Source organism: Peromyscus maniculatus, chromosome 2 (assembly GCF_049852395.1).
Source record: "Peromyscus maniculatus bairdii isolate BWxNUB_F1_BW_parent chromosome 2, HU_Pman_BW_mat_3.1, whole genome shotgun sequence".
NCBI classification, from domain to species: domain Eukaryota; kingdom Metazoa; phylum Chordata; class Mammalia; order Rodentia; family Cricetidae; genus Peromyscus; species Peromyscus maniculatus.
Window position 1 is genome coordinate 137,432,486 of NC_134853.1, and position 22,170 is coordinate 137,454,655.

Consider the following 22,170-nt stretch of genomic DNA (forward strand, 5'->3'; position numbering starts at 1 on the left):
GTCTTGTGGAGGACATGGCAGGGAGGCCAGTCAATGAAGGGCAGTTCTAGACCTTGGCGTGACCCTCTAGCCAGTTCTAGGCCTCCTATGGTGCCTTGTCACAGTCTTGTGGAGGACATGGCAGGGAGGCCAGTCAATGAAGGGCAGTTCTAGACCCTTGGCATGACCCTCCAGCCAGTTCCAGGTCTCCTATCGCCTCCTGACGTCAGCTGCTCCCGAGCACTCAGCTCTGGATTTACCACTGCGTGATTTCTCCTGGGGCTTCTGTACCACCTACTAATCTCTCTCTTGATCCCAGATGTCCACATTCCTCACGGAGGAGACTCAGCCTGCCCCAAGAGCTCACCACCCTCCTCTGTCCCGCTCCAGCTCCAGTGCTCCCATCACTGGTACCCCTTGCCCCTTTGATGCCCTGCTGCAGCCTGGCTTCTCTGGCTGACCTGTGGTCGACCAGACACATCTTGTTCCGGGCTCACTCCTCCTCTCACTCGCGGTCTCCCTACCCACGGCTGTGCCCATCTCTACTCTAGTTTCCCACGCACATTCTCAGCCCCGGAGCTTTCCGCTTCCTGTCCGTCACAGCTGTGCCTTCACGTCAGCGCGCACAGACCTGGGGATGGTGCTAAGACACAGACCCCAAGACAGTGGTGGAGGGCGAGCATCTGCCGAGTGCCACACTGGAGTAGGCATCAAGAGCCTTGTCCAGGATCTCAAGCCAAGGCATGGCACTTCCCAGCAATCATGCACTCAGGCTCACTACCCACTGCTCAAAGGCTTTACAGGCCGGCCATCAGTGTGGCCAAACTCCAGCAAGACATCAGTGTAAGGCAGAGTTTGTTTGGTAAGCTTGGGCTCCTGAATGGTCCTGTAGTGTCAGGTGAGGATTTCTGCTGGTTTTCCTTTTAGAGTGGGGCCAATGGGACTCACCAGGTACTGGGTTCCCAAGTCCGGGCTCTGAAAATGGCGGCAGCTTTGGGGGAATCGGCTCAGGAGAACCTTGATGAGGCTCTGGTACCAGGAGACCGTCATAGACAGGAAGCAGTCCTGAGGGGGGCCACAACCCTGAGCCTACCACTCCAGAGTCACCCACGATGGTCCCTCCCACCCAGCCACCTCGGGAGCCGCTGGAAGCAGTGCTGGCCCTCGTGGGGTCAGGTCTCTTACCAGCTGGGGGTCAATGTCCGCGATGGACTTGGCGTGGACTGCCTCCAGGAGCTCCTCCAGCTCTGCCAGGGCCAGGCGGCCCCCTAGCCTTAGGCGGTCGGGGCCTGGTGGCTCCAGCAAGAAGAGGCGCTTCCAGAGGGTATCCCGCCGGCAGTGCCCACCAGCCAACCTAACCAGCTGAGCCAGCCGTGCCCGGGCCATACCCACTTCTGTGGCCAGTGGTGGGAAGAGAGGAGCCGGCCCTGGGGCCAACATAACCCCTGATGCTTCCCCAGGGCTACCAACCAAGCTCCCAGGAGCCTCTGGCTCAGGAGGAAGCCTGGATGGTTTCCGGAATCTGCGCATGTCAGCAGTGAGTCTTGGGAAGAGTTCTCGTTGGCTGGTAAGCACCACGAAGAACTGAAGCCTGGGGAAGGGAAGGGGCACGAGAGTGGGAGAGTGTCACAGCAACAGACTTCTGGGTAGGAGGAGAGGGCAATCTGAGAAATGGGTACATTCGCGGTAAGAGATCTGACCTCAGAACATGTCGCTCAGCTTCTCCCTGCTCCTCAAAGGGTGCAGCAGAGTGACAGACAAGCAGAGACACATCAAAGTCATCCTGATGGCGAAGTCCCTCAGAGTCCAGATAGGAGCCAGAGCTGTGTCGTTGGGGTGGGAGAGATGTCAACTCCGAGGCTCTGACGAAACCAGTCCCAAGCCTTATGCCCAAGAAAACATCCATCTTCCTGCTCCAAGGATGGCCCCAACCTAGGCCTAGCAGGGGCGTGTTGTGTTGGAAGCTGCCTCCCAGCCTTACTTACCTGTGCCACGCTGACACCAGGGCATATTCGTTATGTTCTGGGCCGCCGGGCCGGGCCATTCGCAGTGGCTTCATGTGGTAAGAACTGGCGTGGTCGGCCACGTAGTTGTACAGCTGGTGGGCAGCAATGAGGGGGGTGGGCAGCTCCAGGGTCCCTGAGGGCAAGTTCCGGGAAAAACGGACACTAAGTCTGGGACAGGCAACCTGCGCTGCTGGGCAGGGGAGGGGAGTACTAAGGTTCTGCTTCCCTGGGGAGCTCCCAAGCGCCTGTGGAATGCTGTGGAGATGGGATCAAATGCCCAGAACAGAGGGCAGGGTAACACAGGATCGAGGGCCTTCATTTTGGTATGAAACCAACCATGAAACACTTAAGAGACAGCCAAAGACCGAAAGCATGCGCGTGGTACAAGGAAAATGAGCAATTCATGGTCTTACCAGACCAGGCCTGGCCCTGTGGCTGTTTTATTTTAGCCTGACTGGCTTGCCCTTGGGCACTGACCTTGGTAAATGTGATTGCGGCCAAAGTGGGGTCCATCAGGGTGGTGGGCCAGGAAATGCTGCAGGAAGGTAGTGAGGTGGTATCCATGCCGCAGTGCCAGGTGGGCACCGAGCACGTGCTGGTGCACCAGGCGCAGGTGGAAGTCGTAGCTGAAGGAGTGCACGTGCATCAGGTCACGGACCTTGTCACACTCCTCCGTGAACAGCATGGACAGCTGCGGAGGAACAGCAGAGGTGGGCTGAGGGTGGGGGATACAGGCCGCCCAATCCATCCTGGGCAGAGAGGAAGTTCGGCAGCGCTTCTTGTTGCTGTGGAAACTCCCTCGGCAGCCAGGGTCTATGGGGAACCTTCCCCTTCTACTTGGTGATACTGTGCTGTACCTCCCTGCTTCTATGGAACTGGGGCCACTTGGGCAGCTGAATTGAGTCTGGCACAGAGTCAGCAATGAGCAGAGACTGGCTGACTGTCTCCTATGTATTTACCAGTGACCATTCGAAAACGCAGAGAGCAGACAGTCCCTTGCCTTCAAGCAGCCCACAGTCTAGTAGTTGGATGTGGGACAACAGACACTATGTGGACGGAATGAATAATGACAAAGCACTGGAAGATAAATACAGGAGATCAGGTGGAGGGCAGGGGAGGCCGGCTGTCGCCTATCGGAAAGCTTTCACCCGCCTTTCCCAAGGACAGGACACTCCTCTCTGCACTCCGTGCCTACGTGCCCTCTGTCTGGAAGGCCTGACACTGAGCATAACTCCTGCTCTTCACAGCAAGGCTTCCTCCGGACACCCGGAGCCAGGCCAGGGTAGGCCTCCTCTGAGTCTGTGTGACTAGCTGGCTGAATGGGCTGATGGCGGAAGGAAGACAGGGCAGAGGCGGAAGGAAGACAGGGCAGAGGCGGGAGGAAGACAGGGCAGAGGCAGGAGGAAGACAGGAAAGAGGCGGGAGGAAGACAGGGCAGAGGCAGAAGGAAGACAGGAAAGAGGCAGAAGGAAGGAAGAAGCCCTTCCTGATGGAGCGCTCCACACCAGTGTTAACAACAGGGTGCGCTGCTGGATCGGCAGACTCCATCTGGCCACCCTTGGGAGCATTAGCAGTCGACAGAAAAGCAAACCAACACCCGAGGAGCCAGACTCGCTGTATGGCCTGGGTAACCAGTCCCTCTAGGCTTCAGCGTCCTGACCTAACTTGGAGATATGCACAGATCCCAGTCAGGGGCCGTGTGATGAGCAGAAACAGACAAGGGTGAGCTCAGCGTACAGAAACTAGATTTCAACAAGTCTGCCACTGACGAGCTGTGCGCCCAGGACAAAAGTTCTCAATTTCTGTGGCCTCACCACCTGCCTAGGAGTAAACTACTTCTTTTCTCTCCTACACGGAGTGGGCAGTTACCGAGCACCTCATCCTAAGGCGGTCTAGACACTTGTGCAGGCTCACTCTTCCCTGCCGCCCGGCCTGGGAGTCCTAGCACTTGGGAGGCGGAGATGGGAGGGTAAGGAGTACAGAGTGAGCCCGGGACAGCCTGGGCTATGTTAGACCTTCGTCAAAAACAAAACCCAAACAAAAGGGAAACCTGAGCGGGGTTAGAGATTAGAGAAGGAGGGATAGAGAGACCCAGGCAACTCTGGAAATCAGGTAATGGGTAGGCAGAGGAAGCTGGGAAGAAGCCCTCCAATCCCACAGGAAAGTGAGTGAGGACCTGTCTAACCACAGTTCCCTTTTGAGCACTGTGGTCCAGGTAGGCTCCTGCACGTGAGGCCACTATGCCTTTCTAGCTTGTCTTATCCTGTGACCTACTGTGACCGCGTATCTATGCTCAAGGTTCAAAGCAAAGGCGACCATCTACAGCTAGGTCTGAGTCACCCAGGTATGGGGCTTCCCCACATTGGAGAGAGGTGGTTCTGACTGCACTGGGTCCCACTAGATCCTGCTCTTTCAGAGGTACGTGTGAACTTACCACGGGGTATAGGCCCTGTTGTGACATTTCTGGCAACCTGAAGAGCCAAACCAAGCAAGCCAGGGCTTCAGGTTGCTGACCTCACTTGCTCCTCGACTAACTCTGCACACTCCTGATTCCTTGCCTCTCCAGGGTACCAAGGGCCTGCCTTGAGCCAGACTGACAGGACATAAATAACAATAATCAAGTGCCAGTGTTGGTGTGTTGGTGACTTCGCTGGCTATGCCAACTGTCCCCAGTTTGCAGCAGACCAGGTCTTGCATGGCACTGACTGGTGTGTCACATCATACACTGTGCTGGCACAGGGCAAGACCATCTCTGTGGTCCTGAGGGCCTCTGTAGCCTTTGTGCTACAGCTGAATGCAGCTTTGGATTTGCCAGGGTCAGACAGAATGGCCCAGGCAGCAATGGTCCATCACCAGGCTATGATGCCCACTACTTGGGGCATGAACCATAGTGCCCACCATACGCTGGTGTGGCAACGAGTGTACCTGAGCTGTCATATCACTCCATATTACTCTGTTCCCATCACATACCTGAGAGTTGACAGCCTGTCCCATTGGTATTCGGGAACATTCCAGAGCAAACTGTTTGACACAGAAGTAACAGCCCTGAAGAGAGGGTGAGATGAGGTGAGGGGCATGAGAGGAAGGTAGAGCTCTTCCCACTCAGTGCTCCCATTCTTACCTGGAATGTCAGCTCCATGAGGATGATGCCCCCAGGCAGTGCCCGCTGCAGGTGGTAGGTGGTGACTAGGCTGCCCGTGCTCTGGAGAAAGGAAAAGGGGACATGTGCTGGGGGCCCACCAGTCTCGAACCAACACCGCAGAGTCCTTTAGGTTTCTGGCTTTAGTACTGATAGTCTGGGGTCAGCCAATCAGTACATTAGTCTGGGTCACTGACTTTGGGTTTGGATGGGGACAAAACTCACGTCATTGCTGATTTCACCATCATGTGACAATAAGTTACCTTAGGGCTCCCTTCAGTCTTGGCCTTAGGGCAGGAGAAGGAGCCTCGGCCCTCTGTTCCAAGGATAGCCATAGCCCGAAGCCGGCTGGTGCTGCAGAGAAGGAAGAGACGAGAGGCTGACTGAAGCGGGCCAGGGGCGGAAGGTCCTGGCACCAGGCCATTTCACATGGACTTCTTTTACAGACAGGAGTCAGGTCTGAGGAAGGAGGAGCTCGCTCAGAGTTCTCCAGTAAACATGGCTGGGGCTAGCGTCCAGGTCCAAACTATAGGGTGGCTGCTGCTGTCTGGCCAGTAAGCTGTGTTCAGGGTGGGTGTAGGCGGCAGTAGACCAAACATCTTTGTTACCTGGGGGAGAGGTCTGCAGAGGGGAAGGAGAAGATGAGGCATGTCTGAAATCTGATCAGGAGATGCTGCATGCCCTGAGGACAGTTCAGAGCAGTCTTCTTCTAACTGGGGAATGGCAGCCCCATTGTTCTTGCTCTTTAAATTTTTCTCACTTATGTGTCTGTGTGACTTATGTGACATGTCTGCACCTGCTTGTGAAGGCCAGAAGAGGGCTTCAGATCCCCCAGAGCTGGAGTTACAGGTGGTTGTAAATTGTCTGATGTGGTGCTGGGAACTGAACCTGGGTCCTGTGGAAGGCAACAAAAACTCCAGCCACTGTGCCATCTCTCCAGCCCCTTCTAGTTCTCAATAAAAAACCAAAGGGAATGAGAAGCAGGGAAGGACTCTGAAAAGCCTGACCGAGCAGGTGAGCCCCACCTGTTGTGTGAAGGAGCTGAAATGCCAGGCTCATGCTGGTAGGTGGGGTAATGAGAGTGCCAATGCTTGAAGAAAGGGAAGGGGGACACATGATAGGGGACCACCAGCCTCGAACCAATGTGCGGGGGATTTCTGTAGGTTCCTGACCTTAATGATGTCATCTGGGACCATTAACTCAGTACACTCAGAACACTGGCAGTTCAGTTTCTATCTACCACCTGCAGTGGGTACTGCTCGGGGTATCTTCACCATGGAAGTGGCTTTCTGACAGAAGAAATGTTCCATTTAATCCTCAAGGAAGTGCTATTAGACTTGACATCACTAAAACTGGTGAGAAAGGAATGCTTGACTTTAAATTCCATTCTAGAAACAGTTTTCTAAAAATTAGCTTCAATGGCCACGTGAAAGCAAGACAGGTCACTCAGTAAGCTCCACCAGGGTCCTCACGCTTGCTGTGTCTGCTCAAACCGCCATGGTCTGATCTGAATACCAGCTGAATGTGTGTGGTCAATGTTTCTGTCAGCACCCAAGAACATCGCCTCATTAAGTTGGACCAAGCACCCCTGAATGGATTATCAACGGTCTACACAGCAAAAAGAGGTCATGCTAATCTTCACGCGCGCGCACGCACACACACACACACTTAAAATAAAAATACAGGTTCTGAATTTGGCCTAAGACAAGAAAGGCTGTTACAGAATTGACAGGCTTGGGGTTGATGGCACAATGTGAGAGAGAACCTGCTTCTTCAGGACTCTGGCTGTCAGTACTAGCCAGAGTTGAGCATGGCTAAGAACAGGCCATGGTGAGGGGTACGAGCAGGACCAGCGCAGAGTGCCTTGGTGAAAACGGACCAAGGTGAAGACGGTAACATGAAGACCAAGACAGGAGTCAACAAGACCCAGATTCAAAAGCCTAGAGGGTATGTAAGATCTGCATGTGTGGCTGTATGCAAACATAGGACAAATGAGCTGTGGGTGGGCACAGCTTGGTGAGAACGTACAGTCTGTGCGTGTGCGTGTGAATTCTACAAACTGCATGAAGTTTGTAGGGCATGCAGGAGGGCCACATGAAACATGTCTAAGGTCTTCACATGTGTGTGCCAGTGTGGTGAGCTAAGATGAACATGCACTATGCCTGAGCTGTCAAAGCAGGGGCCCTAGGAAGAAAGCAAGGCTGTGGGGCCTCACTTGTGGTGGGTAAGTGGTTAGGGAAGGAGGACCAGATTCACCTGCGGGTAGGTGATGGGGGCCGAATCGGTACCAGCACAAAGCCGATGCTCTGTAGATACTGCACATACTGCTGCAGGAAGGTCAAGCTCAGCTCCTTCAGCCATGGCTCCTCTCGGGCTACCGGAGGAGGCACATCTGAGGATTCGCAACTTGTGGGAACCTCTCGACCTCCAGATCCTGACTCAGGGCGATGTCGCCGCTGCAGGAGTGGAAATTAAGGCTCTTCTTATCTATGGACAACGCTGCAGGGATGAAGTGCCGGCCACTGGTGGGGACGGGTCTCTGGGGAGAAAGCTAAGGCTTACCTGCCCCTCAGAGGGTGCGGAAGTCTCTGGGGGTCCATGCAGCCAGGAAGCTGGGTCGAAGAGCAGAGCTGTCGCACAGTAGTGGACCAGGCGGGATGACTGCTTCAGGGTCTCCAGCTCCCCAGCCTGGGGACACAGGGCAGTAAGCGGGGGACACACACACACACACAGTGGCCAAGGGAGAGCCAGAGGTCTTCATGGAGGAGGCGGCGGTGGCTACTCACGCTGATGGGCATGCTGGCTGGCGCAGAACGCTGCTGCCAAGTTACAAAGAGGTTCTCCATCTTCATCTGGCGCTCCAGCTCTGGGGGTGGAGGGCATCAGTAGAAGCCTTCGCAGCTGACCTCCTCTGCCTTCCAATCTCCCCAGAATTTTCCTTCCCCCAGCCTGGCCCCCACTCCTCACCTTTCCGCTCTACCATCTTGATCTCTAAGAACTGCTGCCCATGGTAGGTGACAGGGTCTGGAGGTCTGGGCACGGGACCAACTGTGGAGCTGGGGCGAGCAGCTGTGATGTCCCTTAGGGCTTCATCAAAGGGAAATGTATCCAAGGGAAGGGGACCTCCACCACGAGAGGACGCACTCAGCCGGCCCTGTTCGCGACTCAGCGGAGGGCTTGCATTCCGGATGAGGGTCTCCACCTCCATGGTCGGCAGCAAGAAGGGGTTTGGCTCCTGAGAGGGATGGACGATCACATCCGGCTCAAGCCCTTTTGACCTTGAACCTTTCCTCCCACATCATGGCTTCCTCGTCTACCATCTCTGTCCCCGGTCTGTCCCCCTTTCCCGGCTTCCCTGAACCGGCCACTCGGTGGCCAGACCTGGCAGTGGGAGCTAGGCAGTAGGTACCTTTCCGTCTCGCACAGGAAAGTCCAACTGGCCGCAGTGATGGAAGAGCCCGAGCTTCTGGCTGAGCAGGCAGAAGATGAGGTGGGCCCGTGCATTCTGCCACTGTACGAGGCGGATCAGAGCTCGGCCCAGCGCTGCACCCAGGTCTGGAGCCCAGTTGTAAGTCAGCAGCTGTAGCTAGAGACAAGGTCAGGGTCAGTGAGGTCAGAACTCCTGCCCCCACCCCAGCCGTGAGCACACACTTACCTTCTTGTCTGTGACCTCTAGCAGCAAGAGCCTCTGCCGGGGAGCACTTCGCCCCGAGCTTCCATCTCCCCCTGACTCAAAGCGCTGCACAGCTTTGGCAGCTACGGGGAGGGGGGAGCACAATGGGGGGCTGTGGACAGACTCCCCCCATCCCACCCTCCTCCTGCAGGGCCGGCGACTACCCAGCAGACACTGGAGCCCACCGCCTCCTCACCCCCACCCTCACCCTGCTGGGTTGGTCTCCTCCACTGTGCGAAGTTCCTTCCTAGAAGAAGCAGGTGCCGCTCTGCTGCTGGGCGGGGGGCTGGGCCCAGCTGCCCTGGGGAACAAGGGCTGAAGACCCCTGGCTCGGAGCCTCTGCTGGGAGGAAGGGGTGGGTAAGAGGAAACCACTCCTTGGTCCTGTTCCCAGCCCGCCTCGCACCCACCTCTCAGGGCCCAGGCCCTCCTGGTTTGGCTTACTGTAGTTGCCCGCTTTTAGGGCTCTGGGGAAGGCCATCTCAATCCTACCGGAGCTCAAACTCACAATTGCTGCTCAAAGACACGGACACTGGTATCTCCAGCCATGGAGAGGACTAGAGAGGTGAACTCTGACAAGATGGATGGAAGGAGGAACCGGGACACCATGTGGGTGGAGCTTCTGGACACTGAGGCACAGCCTGGAAGACAGAAGTCACTGCAGGGGTGCAGGGTGGAAAGCAGGTCAAAGGTGAGGAAAGGGGGGGGGCCCTGGGCCTCACCGATCTGAACCATAAATCCCATCCAGCGCTGGACCACACGAGCAAACACAGGGTGCAGGGTCCCCACCTCGCCCTCCTCCAGCTGTGCTGTCCGACGTCTAAAGACAGAGTTAGAATGCCACACTCAGTGTGCCAAGTGTACTCACACGGCACCGAGTACCACTCAGGGACTGTCCTAACACCACACCACACATACCACACCACACTACACCACACCACACCACACTCACCACACCATACCACACCACACCACACCACACCACACTCACCACACCATACCACACCACACCATACCACACCACACACCACACTCACCACACCATACCACACTATACCACACCACACCACACACCACACTCACCACACCTTTGTCTCTGGGCTCCGGAATCTGGGCCTGGAGCCCGCTCAGATCCACCTGGAGTCCGAACGTTCTCAGTTTTATGACGTCTCCGACCCCGAGTGTCTTCTGGCCGATCCAGGACAATATCATCAGTTGTTTTTGGGGAGCCCAAATCTCCACCTTCTGTTTTGCTCTAGCAACAATGCAGGGAATGAGGACGGGCCGTTAGGAAGAGGAGAGGGGAGAGGGGAGCCCTGCAGAGGGGTTAGAGGCCCGATGGCTCAGTCCTGGGGTAACTAAGCAGCCCTGGGCAGGTTACTTCACTTCCTGCTCTCATCTCCCTGTGGGTGAAGGTGCCATGGCTCAGAGGGCTCCCACTTGGAAACACGAAGGCAGCTGGTAAGCTGGACTCTCTAGCAAGGAGAGCTTGCCGTGTGCAAACTCCTATCCAAAGGACAGAGCAGCTTCATCTCAAAAGACAAGCGACAGGGCTGCCCAGGAAGAGGGTCGGGGCACCTAGGAGCAGGCAGGCAGGCAGAAGCCAGCTTCACACTTCCTTCATTACCAGCATATCCCAGAAGCTCCGGCGGCCAGCTTTGCTGGGCGGAGTCACAGGCTCCCCGGAGACAGGGGTAGAGGGAGAGGGGCCGGCTCGGCAGGCAGGGCTCTTAGTTTCCACCGATCCGCTCCTAAAACTTCCTGTGGACACCAAACGTCGCAGGCTCCCGTCACTGATTCCCGTTATGGAAAAGCTTACCCTAGCCTGGCATGAGTGTCTCAACACCTACTCTACCGGCGAGCATATGACACCGATGGTGTGTGCTGCACATGCTTGTGAGACGAGTCCCTGAGGACATCTCCCTCCTCAGGGGTGTGTTGGGGGAGTGCAGCTGAACGTATACACTTCTGCCATTGCCTGCCTTGAGGATGTGCAGACAGGCGGCACACAACTGAACGTGTATTTCTGACGGGGCTTCTGCTTCTTTCTCGGAACCTCATGCCAGCACCCTTGCCCACCATATGATCCTGCCTTGCTTTCTGACTTTCTCTGGACCCAGAACAGGAGTTGGGTTCTTGATTTGCATACCTGGAGGTAAGTCTTCTGTACACAGTGAAGCTGGCAGCAGCCGCAGCTCCATGATGGCGTCAGCCTGGGCCTGTCGGGCTGCAGCCCGGAGCTTCTCCTCCAGCTGTACAATGCTAATGTTCCCCTTTTCCCACACATCCAATCGAAGCCGTGGGGACCCGTCCGGAGCTGGAGGGGAAACGGAGGTCGCCCGTGGTTGTATTCTACCCTAACCAGCACTTTCCCCTTCACAGCATTGATGGGACGGACACTCCACCCCAGCAGGCCGTCTTACCTGAAGAACTGTCCAACACGTTTGGGCAGCGAATGACCTGAGTCAGCTGCTCAAATTCCTCCTCTCGTAGTGGGTCTGGAGGGCCCGGGGAGGAGGGGGGCCACAACGCTAGTGAGATGGGGGTTCCCCCTTCTTCCACAAAGGCTAGAGTGATGCAGGCAACTCCTGTGTAGAAATCCAGAGGAAGGCTCAGCTCTGGCACTTGCACACAGCCCCTCCCAGGTCCCTCCTCAGCAGCAAGGCCCGCAGCCTGAAGGTAAAAAAAGCCTTTCTTAGCCAGGCGGTGGCGGCGCAAGCCTTTAATCCCAGCACTCGGGAGGCAGAGCCAGGCGGATCTCTGTGAGTTTGAGGATAGCCTGGTCTACAGAGTGAGTTCCAGGAAAGGCGCAAAGCTACACAGAGAAACCCTGTCTCGAAAAACCAAAAAAGCCTTTCTTACACCTGGTGTAGTATAAGGCCTAAGTCCAGCAATTTACCTTTGCCTCCGGTGCCCTGTCCACCAGGTTTGTTATACAAGTAGATGTCCAAGTCGGGGAGGCCCCCCTGTGGTGGCAGTGGATGCTGGGGAGAGAGCATGAGCACTAGATGGCGGTCTAGAGTGGGGAAGAGGGTACAGGTATGTGTGGGAGCTCAGCAAGGCACGGGCAGGTAGGCGTGCACAGGCCCACGGGCCAAACCACAGATGCAAAAGTCTGGGTGTGCAGGGAACAGGGTACGGAGTGTGAACAGGTAAGGGCGATCTTACCTGGAAGTGGTTCCGGCTATTGCTGTCTGTGTACTTGGGCGAGTGCAGGAAGGTGAGCAAGTTCTGACGGAGGTACCAGGCCAGGGCAGGGAGCCAGGGTCTGCAGGAGGAGGGTAGGGCCAGATGCAGCACCTCTGAGGGGAGACTTCCGGGAGGCTGGATGAACTGCATTAGAAGAGGCGGAGCTGAAGGCACGGACGGATTCTAGACCAGATATCCCAGCCCCCGTGGCTGGGTCTGAAAAGGATGCTGGTGTCAGAGAGGAAGCTGACCTCGACATCAGCTGGGGTCAGCTTGCAGTTCCGCACCAGCATGACTGTGATGACATCCAGTGTGGCCTCATCCAGACGCCGCCGCAGAACCCTCACCAACTCATCTGTGATTTCAGGACCTTGACGGAGCCATGTTGGAGAGGTGGGGGACAGCGTTAGAGGAGTCAGCCATCCTGAGTTCAGGCCTTAAGCCCCTGACCACAACCACGGGACTGGATATAACTATGCGTGCCAGCTAAAAAGGAACCAGCACCAAGTTCTCCTTTTGTTAGACTACTCAACATGCTTTTGGACACATAAGTTTTACCTAAGATCCTCAGAGTCCTTATCCAAAAAATGGTGACTTTAACACCACCAACCCCAGAGTTGTATTACAACTACTAAAAGAGAAGTGTGCTAGTTAGCTTTAATTGTCAACTCGATACAGCCTGGAGTCATCTGAGAATAAAGTCTCAAGGAGGGACTGCCGGGTCAGATTGGTGTGGACATATCTGTGGGCGACTGTCTTGATTAATAATGAACACAGGCGGACCCAGGACCCAGGACACTACGGGCAGCACCATTCTCTGGGCAGCTGGTCATGGGAACAGGATCCTGGTGAAGCATGAGCCAGTGGGTCACTGAGCTCACACCAGTGTTCCTCCGGGGGTCAGCTCTAAGCTACTAGTGAGCTCCTGCCCTGATTCCCATTGATGTTACCTGTGAGCTGAAATCAACTCCTAAGTTATTAGAGTTTCTTCCAGCAACGAAACGAAACTAGGACAGTACGTGACAGTGCTAGCCTGAGATCCGGGCCACAGCACCTGGACACCTCAGGTTCAGTGTAGCCCCACCTGATCGAGCATCTTCCCCCGTCCATCTCTGGTCTCAGGCCAGTGGGCCCAGCAGCTATTCTGTGATTGTCTTCCCACACTACACCTCAATTAGGCTGTCCCGTCTCACCCGGCTCCTCCTCCAGCCAAGTCCGGAGCATGGCAGGCACTGGAGAGAGCCCAGGGCAGACCAGCTGGCTGCAAGAGAAATGCCTGTCAGAATCCTTACCTGCCTGTCCTACGCCATGCACCAGCAGCTGGATGTGTCTGTCCACTTGGCCCACAGGGCGAACAGCATCAGGACTGCGGCTGGAAGCCATGTCCAGGGGAGAACGAGGACCCTACAGGGACAACAATGTCAGGGTCTAGCTCCAAGAAGCTAGGTTTGCGGGGTGCATGGGAGCAACAGGTAGTGCAACAACACGTGCCATGGCATCCTCAGAGTAGATGGGTTCTTGGCTTCGGGACAGAGCTAGGGATTGGGGCAGAGAATCCCCTTCCCATGGGCGGTCACTGCAGGATGTCTCCAGAAGCCTAGAAAAGAAAGGCAAGGTCTTTGGGCACGTCTCCTCCCGTGCCATCCCTGACTCAAGCTTTAACCCGGGTTCTTAGGGGCCACATACCGAAGGTAGTACACAGCCTTTGTGGCTCGCTCTTGATAAACAAACATATTTTTCCGGTTCACTACAGAGAAGGCGTTGAGCACAGAGCGCAGGGCCTGGATTGCTGGAGAAGGTAACACAGGGTGAGAAAGGCTCCTCCCCACATCTCCCACTCCCACTGCCCTCGCACGCCAATGACATACCCCGAGAGACGCCCATGCTGGGCCCCATCTTGAGGCGTGAATGGACTCGGATCACAGTTCCCCATACCACATCACAGGAGAAGTGACCAGGGACAAACTGCATCGTGGCTGCTAGGTATCCTCGGGGGGCACAGCTCTCATCAGCAGCGTAATCTGCAGGGGGCAGCATGGTGACAAACAGGACATCCAGGCCTCTGCCTCCTGACCCTAGACTTTTTACTCCTGGTTCCTCACCCCTGACATTCTCCTAAGGAAAGGTGAACACAGGTAGGTAGCAAGGATGAGCTAGGCACAGGCACATTCTGAGGGGGCTAGGCTACGGTGCAGAGGCTTCTGGGACTGTCTTCAGGAGACTGGAAGGAGTTAAGGAGAGATGGCAACAAAAGCAATCAATCCTAAAGGTGACGCCTAAGGATTCTGGCTTATCATAACACGTTATGTGTTCTAACACACGCCAGTGGCTCCATAGGCTACTGTCTTCACCAAATGCTGTAGCAGTACCTCATTAAGGAAAACAAGCTATGGATGCCTGTGTACACCAGCTGCAGAGTGGGGGCAGCCTTCCTGTGCTTTGAAGGAAAGATGTCCCGAAGGCTGGTATGGGGTAAGGGCCATGGGCACAGCCCAATGCCCTGTTTGATCCTTGTCATGCTTCTAGGTGAACGGGGAACTTTCTTAAAGATGAAGGAGCAGTTGGATTTCCCAGAAACACTACTGTCAGGGGAAAACTCACTCTGGCCCAGAATGTAGTTCCTAAGGGCTTCAGAGGATACATGGAGACGAAAACAAAGAAGAGCTGTGCCCAGGCTGACTGGCCGTACACCCAGGCTGCCGCAAGTCCTGACGTGGCAGTGCGTGGTTGTCTTGCTCAGTCTCAACGTGCAGAAACTGCCCTCCACACCATGGCAGTCTGCTAATCATGGGGTTTCCACTTTCATACAGGGAAACACCTCAGGATATGCTGACAGAAATACTTCTCTAACAATGGTAAAAATGACTGAGAATATTAAAAATTAGGCGTCTCAAAGCAGAAGGGAGAACTGTAGAGGACATGATTGGCTTTTCTTCTGTGGGCTGGCCTGAGAGCTCATGGTGTAAGAGAAGGGAGCCCAACCTGGAGACTCCAATCACTATCCCCATTAGATCAGTGTTTCCTTCCCATGACCAGAAACCCCAGGAATCCCAAAGAAGCCCTGTGTCTGCCTGTCTGGAGGGACAGCCAATCAGAAGCCCAACTTCGCTATATAGCGTCTTAGGCTCCTCCCCTCTGTCTCCTACCTGTGGAACTGGCTGCCAACTTCTCACTCCCTCACACTCCTCACCTGTCTATCCCCCTGCTGTGTTAGGGTTGTGGAATATTAGTTTAAGATGTGTTATATTTATTTATGCTGTGGAGTATTTGTTTAGTGATGCAAAGATGTGTTGCGTTCTTTTATGTTGCTTTTGTTGAACTTTGTGAAGCTGTGTTACTCTGCCTGCCTGAAACACTTGACTGGTCTAACAAAGAGCTGAACAGCCAACAGCTAGGCAGGAGAAACAGGTGGGGCTGGTAGGCAGAGAATAAATAGGAGAAATCTAGGGAAGAGAGGAGAAGCAAAAAAAGGAGGAGAGGAGAACACTGGAGGCCAGTCACCCAGCCACCCACAGAGTAAGGAGGAAAGATATACAGAGTAAAGAAAGGTAAAAAGTCCAGAGGCAAAACTAAAGCGAAATGGGATAATTTAAGTTAGAAAAGCTGGCTAGAAACAAGCCAAGCTAAGGCCGAGTATTCATAAGTAAGAATAAGTCTCCATGTATTTATTTGGGAGTTGGGTGGTGGGTCCCCAAAGAGTAAAAAAACTACAGGTTAAGATGATTATTTTGGGTATCAAGGCAAGGCCAGGCAAAGGCATGCAGTATGAAGCCAGGTTAGCCTGGAGCTAACCATCTCTTTTCTCTAATATTCTCAACATTGTTCAAGTATGACTTTCCCCTTACTAGACAGAAGCAAGCTCAATTCCACACTCCTTTTCACAGTCTTTGCTTGCCTACCCCCCCCCCCTTCCATCACTACATCCATTCTCTCTGCTGACCGACTTGAAAGCACCGCTCTCTGCTCCAGCCGTCTGTCTTTGCTCTACCTTTTCATCTGGCTTCCATTCCATCTCTGCAGGGAAACTGCTTTCTTTAAAGTCATTGACAAGCCCGCAGCAGCCAAGTGCAGGGATCCTTATCTTCCTACTCTAGCCTCTCACATGAGAACTGGGGAGAAGGACAGCAGTGCCACTGCTGTGTGAGGGAGGTTCCCGGCTGTGATCATACCATCACTGGGCAGGGGTGCCCGCTGACGGGAATGGAAAGGTGTCTCGCTGCGCCACAAATCTTCTTCACTCTCGGCCACCAGAAGGGAGTTACAAACGTGACTGTCATGAAGGTCCTGAAGGAGCAGTCTCTAAGAGAAGGAGCAAGGTGTCAGAAAACCAAAATACCTTCTAAGCGGGTGATGGTCAGGAGTGATGAAAGGCCACAGAGAATGACCACTATTACTAAGGTCCAAGGTCAAAAAGAGCATCAAGAGTCCAGCCTGGACGACCTATAATACACGGTATCAGAAACAAAAGTCCATGGATGCCCTGAGGACTAGGAGGCAGTCAAGGACAGTCTACTTTGATATTGCATCAGCCTTGCGTGCTGGAACATGGAGAACAGCCTATGTTGGTGCTATGGAAAGGTTACATCTAGGCACTGTGAAATGAAAGCCAAGAAACAGGTTTCTCATCAAGGAGACTCAGAGCCCATGGTTTCAGACACTGTTCAATCTGCATGGAGAAAAATGTGATACAGGTGGTTTGGACTGGAGAGGAGAAGAACACATGGAGAACAATGGGCCAGGGGTGGGAAGCCTGGGGAGTCAGAAATACCATTTTGAATTTCTAAAAGTGAAAAAAACAAAATGAAGAACCACTCAAAATAAAACAAAAAGCTGTGCCACCAATGAAGGGTACCAGTGATGAAGGGTACCAGTGATGAAGGGTTCCAGTGATGAAGGGTACCAGTGATGACGGAGCGGGAGTCAGAGAACAGCATCCTACTGTAACAGAGCTCAGGGCTCTGAGGGCAAACCCAGCAAGCAGTTGTCCCTCCTGAGAATCTGGTCACCACCTTTCAGTTCTCAACTTAAAACTGGAGTGGAGGGGAAGGAAGAGTGGGAAAGGGGGTAACTGGGAGGAGAGGAAGGAGGGGAAGCTGTGGTCGGTATGTAAAACAAATTTTTTGTTTTGTTTTGTTTTGTTTTTCGAAACAGGGTTTCTCTGTGTAGCTTTGCGCCTTTCCTGGGACTGACTCACTTGGTAGTCCAGGCTGGCCTCGAACTCACAGAGATCCGCCTGGCTCTGCCTCCCAAGTGCTGGGATTAAAGGCGTGCGCCACCACCGCCCGGCTTGTAAAATAAATTTTTTAAAAAGTTATTTAAAGGGGCTGGAGAGATGGCTCAGCGGTTAAGAGCACTGACTGCTCTTCCAGGGGTCCTGAGTTCAATTCCCAGCAACCACATGGTGGCTCACAACCATCTGTAACAAGATCTGATGCCCTCTTCTGGCCTGCAGTCATACATGCTGTATATATAATAAATGAATAAATCTTTTTAAAAAAAAGTTATTTAAAAAACAAAACAAAACTGCTTTATCCAAGAGGCCCTCCCAGATACTCAGGTCAGAGAGCCCTGTCATGTGCTCTCCTGGCAGCTGCTGCTTTTCCGCTACAGAATTCTTTACAGCTGACACTGAAATCATCCATGTACTTTAGTTGTTCAAGCCCATCTGGCCTCTTCTACACAAGCACCAGACTCAGGGTCCCTGTGTCTGGTTCTCACTGACTTCCTAATATAGCACAGCCTAAGGGCAGGAAATGTCACTGGCAGGGAATGAAAACCTTCCTGTTTGTAGGGAATTGGGAGAGGAACAGCTTTCCAGAACTTGGGAAACTGCATTCCCTGTTGTATAGCAGAGGCAAGATAAAGAGCACTATTGGCTCTCAGAGGCAGAACAAACCGAAGGTTCTCTTCCCATGCATTCAGACCAGCATCATGAAGGACTTTAGTATAGATATGGGTATGTGATTGAATTAACCTGCTACACCCAGCAGAGCCAGCTGGGCATTTCAAATGGAGGTTCAGCACAGGGGTTATTCAGAAGCCTTAAGGACCCTCACATTCTCTTTCTCTTTGGTGGTTGACTAAAACAACATAGATGCTTCCATTGAGAATGACTTCCATTGAGAACTATGAAAAGTGGAGAAACACATATAGGTGCCAAAGAAAAGGTCTCCGTCATTGTTAAGTCTGATACAGACTATCAGGCTCTGTAAGTTTGGTTCCTAGAAGCTCCTTCCTCTTCTGCTCTGCCTCAGTGCCTGAGTCCTGCCCCTGGCTGACTTACCTGGTTGACCTCTCTGCAGATCTCCCCAACTCGCCTCACCAGGAGTTGCTGCAGGTGGCGACACTCAGTGCCAGGCCCGCCATCCTCCCGAATCAGGCTCCTGGGCAGGGAGGACAGATATGACAGAGGGAAGAAGCTTTAGGTTTCCTAAGGGGGTGGGGTCATGGTGCTGGGAGCCAAAGGACACTGTATGAAGGAGGGAAACATGGACAAAGGAAGTGAACTTCCTGGGAAGGGGAAACGGGCATTTCCAGCAGTTCTGGAGCCCTAGGCTCTATGCTTGCCTTCCCAGCTCCCTCATGGAACTAAACTGAGGCTCCCATCAAACTGAGGCTCCCATCATCCAGCATGCCCCTTGCTTATTCTCAAAGCTTGGTCAAAATGGTGGCCTTTATACCACCTCTGAGAACAGGTATTTAAGCAGATGCCTGTATTTAAGTGAGTCCTGGCTCTGTCACTGACCGTGACCTGGGCAAGTATTCAATTCTCTGTACTGAGTTTCCTCATCCACACTGTTTGGGCAATGCTCTGTGGAGTTGTTCTGTAGATTATGAGTTGTTCTGCAGCTCCCTGCACACGCTGGACAGGCACTTACACGTTCACACACTTGTTAACCATCAGCCACCACTCCTATTTTTTCAATATCAACTTCGGAAACGTGTATGAACTATGGATGCTCTGAGGGCTCAGGGAGAAGTCATAATCCCCATCAGCTTTTCAACCCCACTGAGAAAGTCAAGCGTGCCGGGCACGGTGGCACACACTGTATTCTCAGAGTTCAGGAGGCAGAGGCAGGTGGATCTCTATGAATTCGAAGCCAGCACGGTCTATATAAGTTCCAGGCCAGTTGTAGCTCAAAAATAAATGAATAAAGAAATAATATAAATTTAAGAGTGATGTTCTTTTCCTAGATGTAGAAAGATTAGGAGTGGACCTCAGACGATCCTTACCAAAGTTCTCAAGCCCCCCTACCCTATCCCCGAACCCCCAATCCCGGCCACCCCACACCTCTAGACAGGGTTTCACTGTAGCCCTGGTGACCTGAAACACAATGTAGACCATGTTGACCTGAAACTCCTAGAGATCTACCTAACTGTCTTCCCGGTGCTGGGATTAAAGGTGTGCGCCACCATGCCCGGCCTTAGGTACTTTTATTAACCCTGGAGAGAGGTACTGTGTGAATATGCACAAGAAGCCGATAGCTTTGCGGTGCAGGCCATGGCTTCTACATACCGTGCATGTGCATACACTTCCACACGATCCTGCAGTATCCTGACGATGAGCCAGAAATCGGGCAGGGAGGGCCCAGGAAGGCCTGACAGCGAAGGCTGCGGAGGCGCTGGTCCAGGTGGAGTCCGAAGTGTGAAGGGGGCTTTCTCCCCAAGGGTCTCGCTGGGACCCTCACTGTCTGAGCCACTGCTGCCACCGTCATAACCTGTGTTAAATGTGCTCACATTTATCCCATCCTTAGCTGAGCCCGCGTCACCTGAATCTCAAGAGCATCAGGCTTGAGTGTCTCTTGAAGAAAGTCCCCTGACACCCTCACCTAGGCCTTTCCCTATGCAGCCCTAAGCCCAGCTGCCACCAACCTGGGGTCCTCCACCCCTACTCTGAGCTTACCTAGGTGGTCTGAGTCCACACTGCCTTGACTGGACATAAGGCTCAGGCCCCGGCTAGGCCCCGGCTGACTGCCTGTATAGAGAAGAGAAATGTCTGGTATGTCTCTGGATCCTGCTGAGGATCGGCCAGTAGAGACGGAAGAAGCTAGGAGAGATAGCTACGGCCCCTAGACTACGCTGCCCATCTTCTTACCTCCCTGTGACAAGCTGGGCAGGCTGATGAGGGGGGTGCCTTCAGAATCCTCTAGGGAGCCAGGGACTTGGGGGCTGGCTATCAGGACCTGAAGAATAGGAATCAGCACTGAGACACAGCTACATGCCAACCGCCACACCTCTTGGTGCTCAGGGCAGACTTACCTCCCCTTCGGCCTCTTCAGCCCTCTCTTCATGGCTTTGCCAAGCCCAGGCTGCTGAAGGGGGCTCCCCATGGAGTTCACCTGGTTGTTGGCCAGCCGCCACAAAGAAGAAGCCACTGTCAGGATCCTCCAGGAGAACATGGCCAGGGAGGTGAAGGCGTCGGAACTCCTGGGGAAGGAGCCGAGATCCCATGTTAGGCAGGACTTCTCAGTTGACACTCTGGCTACCACAGAAGCAGGTGGTAGCATCACCACTGCTGAGGTGAGGAAAGGTTAAGTCACCTCCCTAGTCCAGCAGGCCCAGTAACAAGGTGGGAAGTGGGGTAACAGTCCACAAAACTGGGCTATCAGGCACACGGGAGAGGGACAGATGATATGGCAAGGAGATGCAGGAGGGAAAATTCTGTGGACTCAAACTAAGAGAAGGCCTCTTTCTGGGGTTCAAGGAAGGATGAGCCCCTGGGGAACCATCGAGTGGTCCGAGAGCAGCTTACCTCCTTGAATTGTGTGAGGGAGCGTTCTGGCCCAAACACAAAGCTCAGAGGAGGGGCCTGGCGAAGGCAGGTGGAGCGTCCCGAAGAGCTATGGATGTGGGCGGCTGCTCGGTGTAGGGCAGAGCTCCGGGGGATGCCCCCTCTTCGGAGTGCCCCTACCATCTCATCTTCTAACAACCAGCGGATCTACAGCCAGAAGGCAGGGCCAAGCCCTTACTGGGACACCACCTCAACCCCAAACCAAGAGATACCAGAAGATAGTCTGCCTTACTGACTGAGAGAGGCCTGCCTCAGTCCTCGGATAAAGCAGCACCTCATCTCATTTACCTGACTGAAAGGGTGTCAGGCACAGCGCTGGAGGGCTGTTGCCCACACTGAAGGAAAGAAGGCTCTCACCTCGTTCATGGTGCTCTCCACAGCCAGTCTGTGGGGCCTGGCCAAATTGGACAGTCCTGGGTGCCTAAGTGGAAGAAAGGTTTATAAACTAGTTTCCCAAGAATGAAACTGAGGGGGAGTGAGAAACTGAGAGGGAGATAAGGTTGTACCTCTCTTCTTCTTGGGGTGGTAGTGGGGGCCCTAGGCCATCATCTGACCTTAAAGATGATGGCTGCCCTGGGGACCTCGGGAATGAAGCACTGCTCTCAGACGTTGACCTACACAGGGTGGGAGTGAAAATCAGAGGTCAGGAGTTGCTCTCCTCCCAGGGTCCCCATGGTCTTATTCCCCGCCAAGCCCCAGAACCCGCCAAGCCTTACCGGTGGTGTTGGGGGTCCGAGGCTTGGGGCAGTTCCACTTCTAGGGGCAAGGTCAACACAAAGACATCCAGAGTGATACTGAGGTCCCTCAAGGGGACTCGGCCTCCAACTGGGGGTCCCTCTAGACTGGAAAGCACCTGGGCTGTGAGAAAGGTAAAATGAGGGGTTCCTGGGCGTCCTGGAAAAAGTATAGCTTCCCAAGTTCTAAGTGATACCAAGTCATTCTCCTAGGTTCTCCATCTCCCTGGTCCTCAAGGGCAGGCAGGCAAACAGGCCATATGGGGACCTTTGGCCTTCCTCTTGGCTCCCCCAAACTCACCCAGGCAGGTGGGCAGGGTGCACACAGGCACTGAGCTGTGCTGCCCACGCAACCGCACGGAGCACGTGAGATGTAGGAAGAGGGGTGGCAGGTCATGCATGAGGCTGTCAGGCCCGGTGGGTGAGTCACCCCCTAAGATACTGAAGGAGTCTTCATCGGGGTTCACGGTGTCTGCATCTGACAGTGATGCGGAGTCTAGCCCAGCAGGCCCTAGGTCTGGCTCGCGGCTCTCACGGTATTCCACCTCCAGCTCCGGGTCACTTTCAGTGACCACGCAGCAGGCGGATGTGTCCCCTAGCAGCGTAAGACACGTGGTCAACAGGAGAGGACGGCAGTGGAGAACCACTGAATCGTGGCTT

At 54.2% G+C, this 22,170-nt stretch overlaps 1 protein-coding gene across 3 annotated transcripts in view; it reads right to left on the bottom strand.

Moving 5' to 3' along the window:
- Szt2 (SZT2 subunit of KICSTOR complex) overlaps window positions 1-22,170 on the bottom strand; it is a 46,626-nt gene that overhangs the window by 1,270 nt on the left and 23,186 nt on the right. For 2 of the 3 annotated variants that reach the window (XM_042271746.2, XM_076564908.1), the window contains 39 exons: window positions 21,812-22,105; window positions 21,493-21,634; window positions 21,283-21,390; window positions 21,134-21,197; window positions 20,738-20,923; window positions 20,245-20,412; window positions 20,081-20,168; window positions 19,889-19,960; window positions 19,502-19,703; window positions 18,269-18,368; window positions 16,155-16,284; window positions 13,854-14,006; window positions 13,672-13,774; window positions 13,477-13,582; window positions 13,278-13,389; window positions 12,237-12,355; window positions 11,965-12,129; window positions 11,696-11,780; window positions 11,220-11,384; window positions 10,946-11,113; window positions 10,424-10,557; window positions 9,885-10,051; window positions 9,519-9,616; window positions 9,305-9,437; window positions 9,006-9,139; window positions 8,780-8,880; window positions 8,534-8,710; window positions 8,092-8,359; window positions 7,911-7,990; window positions 7,687-7,812; window positions 7,381-7,580; window positions 5,388-5,478; window positions 5,107-5,187; window positions 4,956-5,030; window positions 2,463-2,676; window positions 1,965-2,118; window positions 1,680-1,802; window positions 1,165-1,570; window positions 928-1,044 (listed from right to left, as the gene is read on the bottom strand). In XM_042271746.2, coding sequence (XP_042127680.2) covers window positions 928-1,044; window positions 1,165-1,570; window positions 1,680-1,802; window positions 1,965-2,118; window positions 2,463-2,676; window positions 4,956-5,030; window positions 5,107-5,187; window positions 5,388-5,478; window positions 7,381-7,580; window positions 7,687-7,812; window positions 7,911-7,990; window positions 8,092-8,359; window positions 8,534-8,710; window positions 8,780-8,880; window positions 9,006-9,139; window positions 9,305-9,437; window positions 9,519-9,616; window positions 9,885-10,051; window positions 10,424-10,557; window positions 10,946-11,113; window positions 11,220-11,384; window positions 11,696-11,780; window positions 11,965-12,129; window positions 12,237-12,355; window positions 13,278-13,389; window positions 13,477-13,582; window positions 13,672-13,774; window positions 13,854-14,006; window positions 16,155-16,284; window positions 18,269-18,368; window positions 19,502-19,703; window positions 19,889-19,960; window positions 20,081-20,168; window positions 20,245-20,412; window positions 20,738-20,923; window positions 21,134-21,197; window positions 21,283-21,390; window positions 21,493-21,634; window positions 21,812-22,105 — 5,609 coding nt within the window. The remainder of the gene's footprint in view (window positions 1-927; window positions 1,045-1,164; window positions 1,571-1,679; window positions 1,803-1,964; window positions 2,119-2,462; window positions 2,677-4,955; window positions 5,031-5,106; window positions 5,188-5,387; window positions 5,479-7,380; window positions 7,581-7,686; window positions 7,813-7,910; window positions 7,991-8,091; window positions 8,360-8,533; window positions 8,711-8,779; window positions 8,881-9,005; window positions 9,140-9,304; window positions 9,438-9,518; window positions 9,617-9,884; window positions 10,052-10,423; window positions 10,558-10,945; window positions 11,114-11,219; window positions 11,385-11,695; window positions 11,781-11,964; window positions 12,130-12,236; window positions 12,356-13,277; window positions 13,390-13,476; window positions 13,583-13,671; window positions 13,775-13,853; window positions 14,007-16,154; window positions 16,285-18,268; window positions 18,369-19,501; window positions 19,704-19,888; window positions 19,961-20,080; window positions 20,169-20,244; window positions 20,413-20,737; window positions 20,924-21,133; window positions 21,198-21,282; window positions 21,391-21,492; window positions 21,635-21,811; window positions 22,106-22,170) is intronic. The other variant, XM_015987600.3, reaches the window with a different exon arrangement.